The 13,746-nt window shown below is 39.2% G+C and overlaps 1 protein-coding gene across 1 annotated transcript in view; it reads left to right on the top strand.

Annotated features, from left to right (window-relative positions):
- PCSK5 (proprotein convertase subtilisin/kexin type 5) overlaps positions 1 to 13,746 on the top strand; it is a 251,520-nt gene that overhangs the window by 223,203 nt on the left and 14,571 nt on the right. Inside the window, exons 26-27 of the mRNA XM_059833233.1 lie at positions 267 to 409; positions 1,650 to 1,850. Of these exons, the coding sequence (XP_059689216.1) occupies positions 267 to 409; positions 1,650 to 1,850 (344 nt within the window). The remainder of the gene's footprint in view (positions 1 to 266; positions 410 to 1,649; positions 1,851 to 13,746) is intronic.

Raw genomic sequence — 13,746 nt, 5'->3', positions numbered from 1 at the left:
CATTAGTTTTTGTGCCTACATTTAAAAAATAAAATCAAAATAGTTATACTTAAGAACCCTGAGATTAGAAAACACGATTTGTTAATATTTGCCAGTTGTATAAGTAACATAACTACAAATACACTTACAATCCTTCATTAGAAGAATAATATCTTTTCATTAGCATGAGAATAGAGCTTTACCATTACCATACCTAGAAACGTACAGAAAACAAACTCGGTGACCTCAAAAGAAACTTACTAATGGTCTTCTACTTTATCTCACAGGTATAAGCAGCATTGCTATAAATACTGCCCAGAAAACACCTACAGAGATGAAAGTTTTCTGCAGTGTAGAGAGTGTCCTAGCAATTGTGATAGCTGTGACAAGGATAAATGTGACTCGTGTAAGGAAGGCTTTTATCTCTCAGGTAAGCAAAGCACTAAGTATAGCATATATACAAAAGTATTTCAGACTTTTTCTTTAGAGAAAGAGTCTGGACCTAACTTCTCAAATTCATAAATCTCTTCTATGGCAGACTGTGGAGACTGAGGGGAGTTAGCACTTTGCAGAATCGGGTCCTTTGCATTACTGTAAGGTGATTATGTTAGCCAATGGTGCTGTTTGGTTCAAAGGCTCCATATATTTGACTACAAATTCCCACTTTTTTTTTTTTTCTAGTTTTGTTTTTAATGCATTTCCACTCTTTTGGGCAAATACAAAAAATATTGTATTTGATTCAGATTTTGTGAAAGGAGGGGTTTTTAACTCACAGAAGGACATGGAAACATTTCCTCACTATTTGCAAGTCTAGTTTTACTTTGACTCTCAGGTCCACATAAAGTAACAAGCCTTAAACACTCTGAAATGAGCTCAGTTAAAACCACAACATTCCACATTAGGTTCACACAAGACTAGGAATCACTTTGCTTTATTAGGAAGCCATAAATCAGGCAGATCTGGTTCAGTCATGGTGCCAAATACTAATCACAGGAAATCCTGGGCTTATGGTATTCTTATGCATTGCTTGCTGAAGGTGCCCAGTAGTGGAGTACAGAAGCATCACACTTATGGAAAACTGCAGTCACAACCTGAGGTGATCTGGTGGTTTACATTTTTTTAATTTAAATTGGAGGAAGCTCAAAAAGCTGTCAGTGTAACAACTTCTAGGGGCTTTGCTGCAGTATGCCAACCCTCAAATTGAATGACATTTACCTGAGTTTAGCTTTATATTTGCCAGAAACTAGAGATTCATGCACTCCTCAAAATGCGCATGTATCTAACAATCTTAGGGAATTCAGACTTAGATTTTATATTGAGCCAGTATAAAAATTGGGACTCAACCATAAAATTTGTCCAGATTTGGACTTCTGTAAGATATATATGTGCCAGGATTTAGGATACGGATGAAAAGTTATCTAGATATAAATTTAAGTATAGATTGGTTTGAAGTTTATGAAGTTTGCATAAGCAACTGAGCTGAATTTAGGTTTCACACTAAAAAATTAGAGTTCATATAGCTACAAAAAGTTTCATGGGTTCTTATATACTGCTTTTTTCTTAAACTGTTTCTTGCTGGAGACAGAGAGATGCTATAGGTGAAGTACCTCCTTGTCAGGATTGACAGGGGTCAGTAGACACCATGTTGCAAGGCTCTGTTTCTGTTGCAGGTGGCACATGTGTGAGTGAGTGTGGAGATGGCTTCTTTACTGATGACATCTCTAGAGAATGCGAACCTTGCCACAGGAGCTGTGCAACATGTGTTGGGTACAGCTACGAGAACTGTACTGGGTGCAAAAACAGTTTCCAACTATCTCGTGGGCAGTGTGTGAATCCAAGAAATTCTCCGCCCAATGGGAAGTTCTGGAGTGGTAAGTTGTAACAGATTCCTTAATCTTATGTTTTCCTGAAGACTACTAAAAGTTTTAGAAAGAGTATATCAAGACCTTGCAGCTTGAGTGAAACTGCACGTTCGTCAAACTCATTGTCATTTTAAAAATATACTGACCAAAAACATTGGTTTCACAGAATTATATTCATCTTCCTGCAAATAGCATAACATTTTAATATAACTTAGGTTGTTCCTTATCTGGAAGTTATCTTATTTGGATAGAGAAAAGATTAAAAAATAAAAGATAAAAAGATAAAAAAGATGAAAAAGATAAATAGATTAAGGTACTGGGAGTTCCTTATCTAAAGTATCAGGAGCAACAGTGCAGGACAACCAAGGGATCAGGCCCAGCCAGCACGGGTTCATGAAAGGCAGGTCCTGCTTGACCAACCTGATCTCCTTCTATGACCAGGTGACCCACCTAGTGGGTGAGGGAAAGGCTGTGGATGTTGTCTACCTGGACTTTAGTAAAGCCTTCGACACTGCCTCCCATAGTATTCCCCTGTAGAAGCTGGCAAATCATGGCTTAGACAGGTGCACTCTTTGCTGGGTAAAACACTGGCTGGATGGACAAGCCCAGAGAGTCGTCGTGAATGGAGTGAAATCCAGGTGGCGGCCGGTCACAAGCGGAGTCCCCCAGGGCTCAGTTTTGGGACCGGTTTTGTTTAAGATCTTTACCCATGATCTGGATGAGGGAATCGAGTGTACCCTTAGTGTGTTTGCAGATGTCACCAAGTTGGGCAGGAGTGTTGATCTGCTTGAGGGTAGGAAGGCTCTGCAGAGGGATCTGGACAGGCTGGATCGATGGGCCCAGGCCAATTGTATGAGGTTCAACAAGGCCAAGTGCCGCGTCCTGCACTTGGGCCGCAACAACCCCAGGCAACGCTACAGGCTCAGGGATGAGTGGCTGGAAATCTGCCCCGCAGAAAAGGACCTGGGGGTGCTGGTTGACAGCCGGCTGAAGATGAGCCAGCAGTGTGCCCAGGTGGCCAAGAAGGCCAACGGCATCCTGGCCTGTATCAGAAATAGTGTGACCAGCAGGAGCAGGGAGGTGATCGTGCCCCTGTACTCAGCACTCATGAGGCCACACCTCGAATACTGTGTTCAGTTTTGGGCCCCTCCCTACAAGAAGGACACTGAGGTGCTGGAGCGTGTCCAGAGAAGGGCGACGAAGCTGGTGAGGGGTCTGGAGCACAAGTCTTATGAGGAGCGGCTGAGGGAACTGGGGCTGTTTAGCCTGGAGAAGAGGAGGCTGAGGGGAGACCTTATCACTCTCTACAATTACCTGAAAGGGGGTTGCAGAGAGGTGGGTGTTGGTCTCTTCTCCCAAGTGACTAGTGACAGGACAAGAGGAAATGGCCTCAAGTTGCGCCAGGGGAGGTTCAGGCTGGATACTAGGAAAAATTTCTTTACTGAGAGAGTGGTCAAACATTGGAACAGGTTGCCCAGGGAGGTGGTGGATTCACCATCACTTGAGGTGTTCAAGGGATGTGTGGACGTGGCACTGCAGGACATGGTTTAGTGGGTATGGAGGTGTTGGGTTGATGGTTGGACTTGATGATCTTACAGGTCTTTTCCAGCCTTAATGATTCTGTGATTCTGTGAACACAGGCTATGTGTTAGACCAGATTTGTGGCTATTGATTCCCTACATAGAAGTGAATATAAGTTGGAGAAAATGGAAAAGTATCAAGTATGTGTCTCTGCGTGTGTGTGTGTGTAGTGTGTGTTTGAAAGCAAGCTCTCTTCTTTTTGCTTCTCCCCCAAATGACATGCATCTCTGCCAAAGGGCCCAAACACAGGATGTAGAATTACAATCTGGAGTTCTTGTCCTACCTTGTCCATTTCCACAACCTTCACAAAATAAGTTCTTCTTGGTTCCCTCATCTATAACATGGGAAAAACAATTCTCTGTTGGAAAAAAAAAAAAAAAGAAAAATATTTGGAAGGAAAATGCTTTTAACATTTAAAGCTGTTGAAGGGAATTATTTGTATTAATTTTTCAAAATATTTTCATTCATAAACATCTTCAAATGCTTCCCAGTACTGTCACAAATTTCTTGTTAAGTGTTAAATTAAAAGTGCATAGTAGAATTTTTGTCGTTCCCATTATGTCAGTTATATAAAGTACAATTGACTAGGTTATGTTACCAAATGAGGCAGTGCTAATAGTACATTTATCAACCAGCACGCAAATTAGAACTTATTTGCTATGAATATTCATTCTTTTTAAGTGAAACCTGTACAGCACATGGTATCTCAGTAGTTAGGATTGCAAGTGGCAGTTTTCAATTATATGTATGCCATACCTTCTAACAAAGGGTAAAATTTCTTCTAGAGTTTCAATCACTGCTTTGCTGATCACTGTAAACAAAGGGAAATGTCGGTGTCATATAATCCTTTCACTCTCTTTATAGTTGTAAAGTGTCAGCTGAAATAACACGTTCAATTTTTGGCACAGTGTTTAAAGAAAGAAGTGGGCCAATTAGAAAGGAAGTAGTGAGGATTACCAGAAATCTAGAGAAAAAATTATTTACAATGAAATGTTGAGATAAATGAGGGGCTTGGGACTAAATGAGAAATCTAAGAGCAACACAATCACAAAGAAGAATGGAATAGATCAGGTCTCTCTAAGTGTGGTAAACAGGACTTAAAATGCAGAAAATGAGTTTTAGATTTGGCATCAGAAAAAAGGGGACTTTCAGATGGAATAATGGGGTAATAGTAGAATCTTTGAGGAGGTTTGAGGATTTGCATCACTAGGGGTCTTTAAGAACACAGGAAAAGCATCTGACAAGGATGTTTACTGAATGGAGCAAAATACTAGATTACTTCAGGTCTCTTCCAGCTTTATTTTTCTAACAAATACCAATTTTCTTCTGATTCCTATGTCTTTATTTGACTCAAACATATCAAAAAATTACTATCCTTTTATCTAATCTAACAACTAAAATACACTAACCAATGTTTTCAGAAAAAAAATTGACCATTTCTATTCATTGCCTATCTACGAAGAAATGTTGTATCAAAAGGAATAACATTTCTTGAATTCAGAAAAAGACCAGAGAGACCTAAAAAGGAGAAATATTAATAGAAAGTGGGTTTCCTCCATGCATTTCCTTGTGTTTCTTCTATATGAGTAAGTATTTTTTCAATTTGAGAGTATCTACATCAGTGTCATGGAAAGAGCACATCTGTAATTTGGTCTATCTATTGGTTAACTATTTCTCATGCTGTCAAATGAGGTTATTCATTGTCAGCTTTTTTCTTTTGAGCAGGCAGGTGATGCAGCTCTGTATATATTAGCATTGCTGTGCTGTGAAACCTCTTTCTCTCTATCTTGCGTACCATTTCTCTTTCCTTCCAGTATTTAAAATACCTCTCACTTAGGGGCATTTCAAACTGTAAGACACATCTCTCTCAGAGCTGTACTGGCTTGAACATTAATGACGCAGCTGGTGATGGGAGCCCAGGGAAACTGGCTGGAGGCTCTTCATCTTCTCTGGGATAGACTTGCTGGGATTCCCAAAGTGTGGCAGCAGCTGTGCCATATAAATGCTGAGAAAGTGATGTTGAACTTGGCAATATCTTGAGCCTTTTCTCACAGGGGAGGCTTCCAAACTGTAGTCACCTTCAAATCAAAATGTTAATGAATTTGTCACTGCCTTTACTGAAGTTACACCCTGAATAACTACATTTTTCAACATTTTCTGATGTTTCTTGCTCAGATATTGTAGGATCATCTGTTTCTCATAACAGTCATTTTCGTTTGCTAATTAACGACAAAATCTAAATGGTTGATTTTTTGGCTAGATTATCACTCTTTCACTCATTTCTTTTGATGATACATTCAAGAGGCAGATACCAGCTGAGTCCAGATTTCCAACTGTGCCATCTATATATGAAATTCTTATTCCACAGTGAAGATTCTTAAAAAAAAAAAGATTCAGGCAGTACATCACACCAATAGGGTAGTTCCTACTTAGAGACTGCAGTACATTTCACACTCTGAACATGTTTTGAAATACATGGACCATTTTAAAAGGAAGAAAAAAAAAAAGAAAATAGTAAGAGTTTCATTATATGTTACAATTATTTTCTTCATTGTCAAAAGCTTTCTGAAAACCAGTAAGATTTAGGAGAGGCAGTCACTGTCTTTTATTGCTTTGTTCAACAATGCTGTAGGATCAGTGCAAGAATGGACAAAATGAAAACCTATCTGTGCTCCTTGAAACTTACTGTCAGTGAGGATTCTGGCTGGCATACATGTGCAGAAAAACTCTCTGGGCCTGGAACAATGATCCCTCTCCAGATCTTCTGAAGCATTTCTGTAGGGCCTCCTCTTTTCCATTATTTATTTTAAAGAAGATTATGGGGACAGAGAAAATATGTTTTCTTTCATACATGGTTGCAAAGTCATGGCATCTTTCCAAGTTCTTCACTGCTTCCTCCGGACAGTTCTCCAAATATTTTATCTCAGTTTACTTTTTTTTGTTCTTCAGCTTGTTTATAGCTACTTTGATTTTTTCCAGGGTTATTTCTTCTTAGCAAAACACAAGGGTCTTCCATCTCATCTGTTGTCAAACTCAGTTTTTAAGGGTAGCCTTTCATGCAGCATGGGCATGGTCCAAGAAGCTTGTCCATTCTGCAGGGGATAGTAAAATACTTTCATGTTTGTTCACCAGCCCAGTGTGGGCAAGACTGTGGCTGAGATTTGGCTTTTGGCTCTCATCCTCTCTGCCTGTTTATCAACATAGGCTTCTTCCACTAGGTGCTCAGTGTCCTCAACACCTTTACATTGGTGCAGCACCATGGCTGTCTCTGAGCTTCAGTGGCCTGAATTAAAGAATCTAATTAAAGAATACAGGCCAGACAATTATTAGTCTTCCCACTTTGATGAATTGAGCAGGGCATGGGGGCCAAGTATGAAATAAACAACCTCGCCTCTGTCTTGGGAATGAAGATGAGATTGCACCACGCTCATCCTCAGCACATGCCCTGCTCCAGACAATGCAGGAAGACGACACAACTAGGAAGACAGCCAAAATTTCCAAATCCGGTAGTTTATGTCAGCCTTTACCATGTTAGTCTTCTATTTACTCTTTTTCATTTTAGAAATGTTACTAAGACAGACTTGAGGTATTAGACCTTGAACTGTATTTACAAATAATGAAGCCATTTCTCTTTGGCTCTTCCAGCCACATGGATTCAGTGGGTTCCACTGTGGTTTTAGTGACTGTGTTGATGTATCATAGAGGACAAAGTAAGTTTTGGGAAACAAAGACTGTTGTTTTGTTTGGTTCCAAGGCTAACATAAATTAAAGGGCAGCACATCAGAGCCTGCCACAGAGAAACCACCACAGAGTCTGACTTTCTTTGCAGTTTGAGAGACGAGTCTGTCTAGGTGAGGATTAAAACTTTTGTGAATGTGGAATATACTTTTTTCCCATGTTTAAGCTTTCACTTCTATTTCTTATGCAAGGATAAATGACAGATCAGTCTTATGAATTTTTATGAGCACACACTCCAACAACCAAAACATTCTATAAAAAAACAACTTTCTAAAATGATATTTACTTTTGGGGGTATACTCTGCTGGGCAAACAGTTCTACTCATATCAGGAATCATTAATAAGTCATATCCAGGTCTGAAAAAATGAAACAGACCATGTCTGTTATCCAGGCTTTTAAAAAGACAGGGCAAGCCAAGAAAGAGGGGAAAAAAAAAAAAGAGATTGAGCTCTGTGTTTCCAGCATGAAACATCTGTATTTTATCTCATGTACCAGATGATGAAATGACTTTGGAAGCCAGGAGACACACTAGTGTAAGCTTGATTCACCAAGTGAATACACACACCCTTTCAACTGGATTAGACGTTTTGCAAGTTACGGTCAGGTCTTCATTTTGCCTGTTCACTCTAAATACCTCACCCTAAAAGCTTGTTCATTCCTTGGTTACACGGTTTAGTCTACCACATTCTTCTGAAAAGTACGAAAGGAAAAAAATGGGTATGGAATGAGGTCTGTTTCTGATGCAAACTCAAAATGGAATATGTGCTTCTTTACATGCAGATAATATATGCTGCAGTAAATTATGCAGCTAAATAGCAGCTGGTTCTGTTTACTATTACATACCACCCCCAATAATAAAAGCAACCTCCCACAAGCAGCCATTGACCAACTGCATCCATCTTGCGTATTTTCCTTTTCCTAAATACAGAGTAAGACAAAAACAGTAAAAAAGTACTGACTGAGAGAAAACAATAATTCAGGCTTTAAAAGGATTATTTAAAAGGACCTTAATGCAGCTATGCAGATATACATATAAAGGCCTCAGAATATGGGAGGGAAAAAAAAGAAATGGGGTGAGCAGAAGACGGTAGAGAAATCAGCAGCAGGAGAGAATGGGTCATAGTCATCCAAATGTGAAAATGTTATGACATTTAGAGTGCAGAATTAGAGCATCATGGGAAGAGTTAGGAGACCTTTTAAAGCATCATCCATATGTGAAATTTCAGGTTGCTAGAGGCAAGCTAAAATGTTTCATTATCCCATATGTTTTTAGGCATGCCAATTTCATATGCTAGCTATTTGTTTGTAAAGTAGTACTATGGTTGTTACAAGATAACAAGATTGGGAATTAATGGTTGTTGGGGATTGTGATTTACTTCTCAGCACTCCTATAGTTTCCTTAAATTTACAGTTCACATAAGTCTTCAAAATGGGATAGGTCTAGTATTTTATTACATATGTATCTTGTTTTCATTATGTTTTCCCGTGTCTATGTAATTGTAATTACCTCATGGAGATACGTAACCTGTTTTTATGTTTTTATTGATGACTGTATCAGTTTTGCAAGGCCAGTACCATGCACAGAATAAAATCTAACAAAGTAGCATCTCAACTGGATCACATTCAAATCACATCTCACTACACAGTGTAAAAGCTAGACAGGTCACCTTCTAAAAGGAATATGCTTGCAGTTACAAGCAGCTGTGGCACTTCATTTCCTTCTGCACTCCTCACTGCAGCAATTGTGCCATGGTCCGACAATAAAATATACTGTAAAAATACTCTCCTTGTAGAAATCATTGTCTCTTTAGCTAGAAGCTAAGGATATTACAAATGTATGCAGGGAGGTACTTCAATAGCAACTTAAAAATACAAGTTTTTAAGTAAGTCCCCCTTTTACTTACAGAGGAGCGTGAAAAAATAAGTTTTAAAATAAAGAAAACAAACCGTCTTTTATCCATCTGAACACTTACTGCTTGCACTACTGGGCATAAAGGTCCATCGCCATAAGGAGCGGGTAGAGAGAGTAAGATGGACAGCACAAAAAGGATGAGTATATACTAGTAAGAACTCTTATAATGCATTTGTGGGTTTAAAAGAAATTAGGGAGGGACCATGAGGTACTTCGAATGTTATTATATTTAAAGGCATGTCTCTTTAGATATGGCCATATCTCTGCTCATACATCCTCAGGTTTTGTAGAGGGTTTTGTGTTGGGTTTTTTAATAAACTTTACATTTTCCAGAACAAGTGGTGAGCATGTGAAGAGGATCGCACTTCTTTCTGCATGGACCTATGTTTTTTTTAACGACTCATTTAATCTTTCTCTAAAATCAGACTGAAAAATTCTGGGAACTCAAAGTAAGATCACTTAATTAAAAAGAAAGGAAATATGGAGAAATTGTGTTAAATAGAGCTAGAATTTAACTTATTTTTTCCTTAATTCAGTTTGGGGTCACAGTTAAAGTACTAGGTTTCAAGAAACTCTGCCATTGTCTCATTCATGTTGCACAAGCTCAAAGGAGAACAGAAAATAGAAAAAAAATATGGTTTTCAGTCCTCCCCCACCCTTCCAGTTTGATAATCCCCTTAATACACTGAAGAGGCAAGAGCACTATGGTAGCTTCAGAGCTGCAGTAAACCTTAGCTCAAGAAATGCTACAGCGTGATTCAGTTTCTCAATTTCTAGAAAGGAATAGGAGGCGCTGAGCTGGGTGTATGTCAAAGTTGTTACTCATTTTGACAAAGACACAAGAATCAACATGACATTGAGTCAGATTCTGGCCTGAATAGAGTTTAAATAGAAGGCATTTTTGTTTGGGGAAAAAAAAACCAAACAAAAACAAAACCAAGAAAGAATATAAGCGTAAGGATAAAAACAGCTCAGTAGGTCTGAAAAGGTCATACAGTCTGGCCCTTAAAGAGAGAAGAGCAGAACAGTACAATAACAGAACACAGTGGTTTTTCAGAGTCAATGTCCCACTTTTAGACTATGGGTGGTTTAAAACTCTACATCACAGACTTATGGCTTCTACATTTACAAGTTTCATTTGCAACCATAAGAGCTACAGACTGAAATTTTAAAGGAAAGCTTGTTGGATCCTCAAGTACAGAATGGCATTCTTTAGGGGCAAGCAAAATACAACCCAATCACTAAAGCCAGTCATTTCTAAGCTTTCCATTTATCATCAGTTCAAACACCAAGGAAATATATGACCATTCGGCTTTGTAAGACAATTCTTCGGAAAGCTCTGGTTACATTATTAGAAGTAGTATGCACAGGTTTTTGTAAACAAATCTCTTGCATCACATTTGCCCATTTGGGAAACTTTTTGCCATGCAAGAAAATTACTTTTAAAAACTTCACACTACTCTAAACATGTGTTGGGTTGTTTTTTTTAGTAAATGAAAGCCTATTTCCAGTCAGTAAAAGCTTCATCACAGGAAAAACTCGTTTTAACTGTCCAGAATTTTAAAAAATAATAAATTTAATTGTGACATTTCTTCTGTCAATACTAAAGTTGAAGCATTTAAGCGCTTACATGTGACTGGAAAGTTAAAGGTTGTCTCCCATGCCAACTATCAGAAGCCCAATTGCTTGTGTACATTCCCCTCTGGTGGCAACTAGCACATATTACAGAAAAAAAAAAAATGCTGCCAAAGGGGCAAGGCTTAAATGGAAACAAAAAGTACTTCCCTGAAAAAGATCTTTATTTTTAATTGTAAGGCTTGAAATGTTTTTGAAACAATGAGCTCATTTAAACATTCTTCCGCGGTAGTTAACAACCTCTCTGCTTAACCTTACCTTCCTGATACTTATATTTTATATTACACCAACTCCTTTGCCATGATCAAGGTCCTTTTCCCCTGGCAACACATCAATAATATTTCTGGCTTGCTTCTTCACACACATAACTGTATTAAATCACAGCACTTAAAACTACCCAGTAGGGATTTTAAAAAAATAAACCATAAGCCAGTGTAAGGTAGCTGGATGCAAAGCTGCTGAAAAGGGAAATGAACATTTGTATTATTTACTGCATATTTAGAAAAAGGCCAATGACATTTTCAGTAGGAAAATCAGAACTCTGCCTTGATAAATTCTGAAGGTTTACCAAAGCAACTGAAGGAGGAACAGAGGATGTGCAACTGCAGGCAGACATCAGGAACAGATGGTCTGTCTTTCAGCCAAGGTTCTAAAGGCAAAGTGAAAAACATTAATTACAAACTACATGGCTGTGCAATATACCATAAATTCTTCAATGTACTTTTTCAGAGAGTGCCAAATGACTAGTCTCTAAAAGGGAAAAATCTTAGGATTTGCAGGCCAGTGGAGATCTTTTCTCAAGAGCAGAAAAAGAGAGAAGGTCTGAATATTTAAGAATAGGAGAATAGAAAATCTATTAACACCAAACACCTGCTTTTCCAGAGTATTCTTTATATTCTTACAGATGACATCAGGAAGGACACTCTTTAAGGATTTGTTCAATAATGAAGAGTCAGGAAAAAACATGAAGCTAAGGCGTAGTCTCTCAAAAAACTCTTGTGACAGTGAATTTCTGCATCTGACAAGAGTAAGCAATGGTCACCAGCAAGTTACTTTGAGGATTATTAGGACAAGCAAACTGAAAATGCTTGTGTGCTATATGGTTAGGTACATCTAGAGGCTTGAGAGAGACTCGAACTGCCTTAAGGGGCACTTAAACAGACTACAGTCCTCTTGGAACAGCATGTTGTAACCTGAAATATAGAAAATAGGTCTTCAGCAGGGAAAAAAGCCATAGAAAATATGTCAGCAAGAGACAGAAAGGATCTAACCTCACAGGACCTGCTATTGCAGAAAGCCTTACAAGATATCCACATCTACACACTTAAAAGGGCTAAGAAAAGCAAAACAAGATGCTCGTTCTTCTCAAGAAGGATGAAAGTTCCAGGCAAATAAAACCAGTATTTTAAAATTATTTTGTAACTCTAGTTCTTCACTCCCAAAACTATACAACTATTAATCTATATGTAAATATTTAACTTATAGATATATGGTGCAACATACGGAGCATAATCAGGATTTTTAAAGAAATCTCCTTTCACCCTAAATGTTCAATGAGTCTGACAACTGCCTCCCCAGCAGCAGGAACCTCACTGCAAAGAGCCCCAGAACTGAGGCCCCAGTTGTATTGTTGATTCCAGAAGATGGGGCGTTTCATTGCTGGTTTAGGTAGCACTGAACTCACTTCACATACTGAAGTCTCCTTGTGTCTCTCCAGTCCTTCACCAATACCTACCCCTGTGCTCCCACCCCTGCAACATCAGAGATTACTTAATACTGAATCCCTCCCCCTCTACCTCTTGGGCTTCCGATGCTTATACACCACTTCTAACATTTCTTCTTCCACAAGCCAGGGACTCTGTACCTTCCTCACTTGTTCTTGCCTTTCCAAAGAGCTTTTCCAGAGCTTTTCATTTTTGCACACTGATGATTACCTGGTACTACACCACTTAGGTTCAGCTATGGTCAGTATGAAGTCATGAAGGTGACACAGCCTTCCTGTGGACTCAAACCCAGAGTTTTTATGTCAGCTGTTTAGCAGTGCTTGAGGCTGCACATCTCAAAATTCAGTTTCAGACATTTTCTACCTCCAGAAGGCCTCTGTACCTTTGGAGTTGAAAATTGTCTTCACTTACTGAAATACTGTCCCAGTCCCACCTTCTTGGTCCCTGATAGGTCTCTGATTCATCATGGCCATCAACACCTCTGGCTACTAAAGTCAATGCTAAAGCTATTTGCTCTCTTGCAGGGTGTGCACAAGGGTCTAAGACTTTGTCCACTAGCCTCCGACTGGGCAGAACCAGTCTCCAGTCTGGACTGTCACAATCCACATTCACCCTGATACTGTACAGCTCTCTTCTGTTACATACATTATCCTGTGGATATTATGGTCTGCGCCTGGACCCCGCAAACACTCTTGGGCCCTTGTTCAGGGAGGGCAGAGATGCTGTAGCCAGAAGGATGATGACAAGGAAAACTCTGCTAATCTCCTGCTATATCTGGAGCTGCTTATACTGTGCCTGTTACCAATAACAGTTGCAACATTACACACTTTCACTACCCTCTGCAAGTAGTATTCACAAGTAGTCCTGGCGAAGAATGACTAACCATGTCCTTGCTGAGTGCCCTGCTGTTAAACAGCCAGGTTTTGATCTGCTGTGCTGCCCCTGTACCCTCCTGAGTTGTTCTTTTTCTGGCCAGGGACAGCATATTGAGAGATTTTCTAGCACAGAGAGTTTTTAAGATGCTCTGCGCTGCTGGTAGAGTTAGATGTGGATGTGACATATTGTTATGGACTCCCTCCTAGCCACACTGAATGTGGACCTAACTTCTTTCACTGAAATAACTATGGCTCAGCTCATTTAGCAGTACAGTTATAAATAATAATTATTATTAATGTTTTTTATTATTCCTCCTTCTTCTGCCCCTATGCCATATTATGCACATACTTTTCTACCGAGTGCTCGCTGCTTAATAAAATGCCCACCATTTCCCCTAGTGGGAAAGGGCTGTATATAAGTCTCCTGTTCTCCTCCCTC

Source organism: Gavia stellata, chromosome Z, assembly GCF_030936135.1.
Source record: "Gavia stellata isolate bGavSte3 chromosome Z, bGavSte3.hap2, whole genome shotgun sequence".
NCBI lineage: Eukaryota > Metazoa > Chordata > Aves > Gaviiformes > Gaviidae > Gavia > Gavia stellata.
Note: the sequence above shows the minus strand (reverse complement) of the source record. Positions and strands in the feature narration are given on the sequence as shown.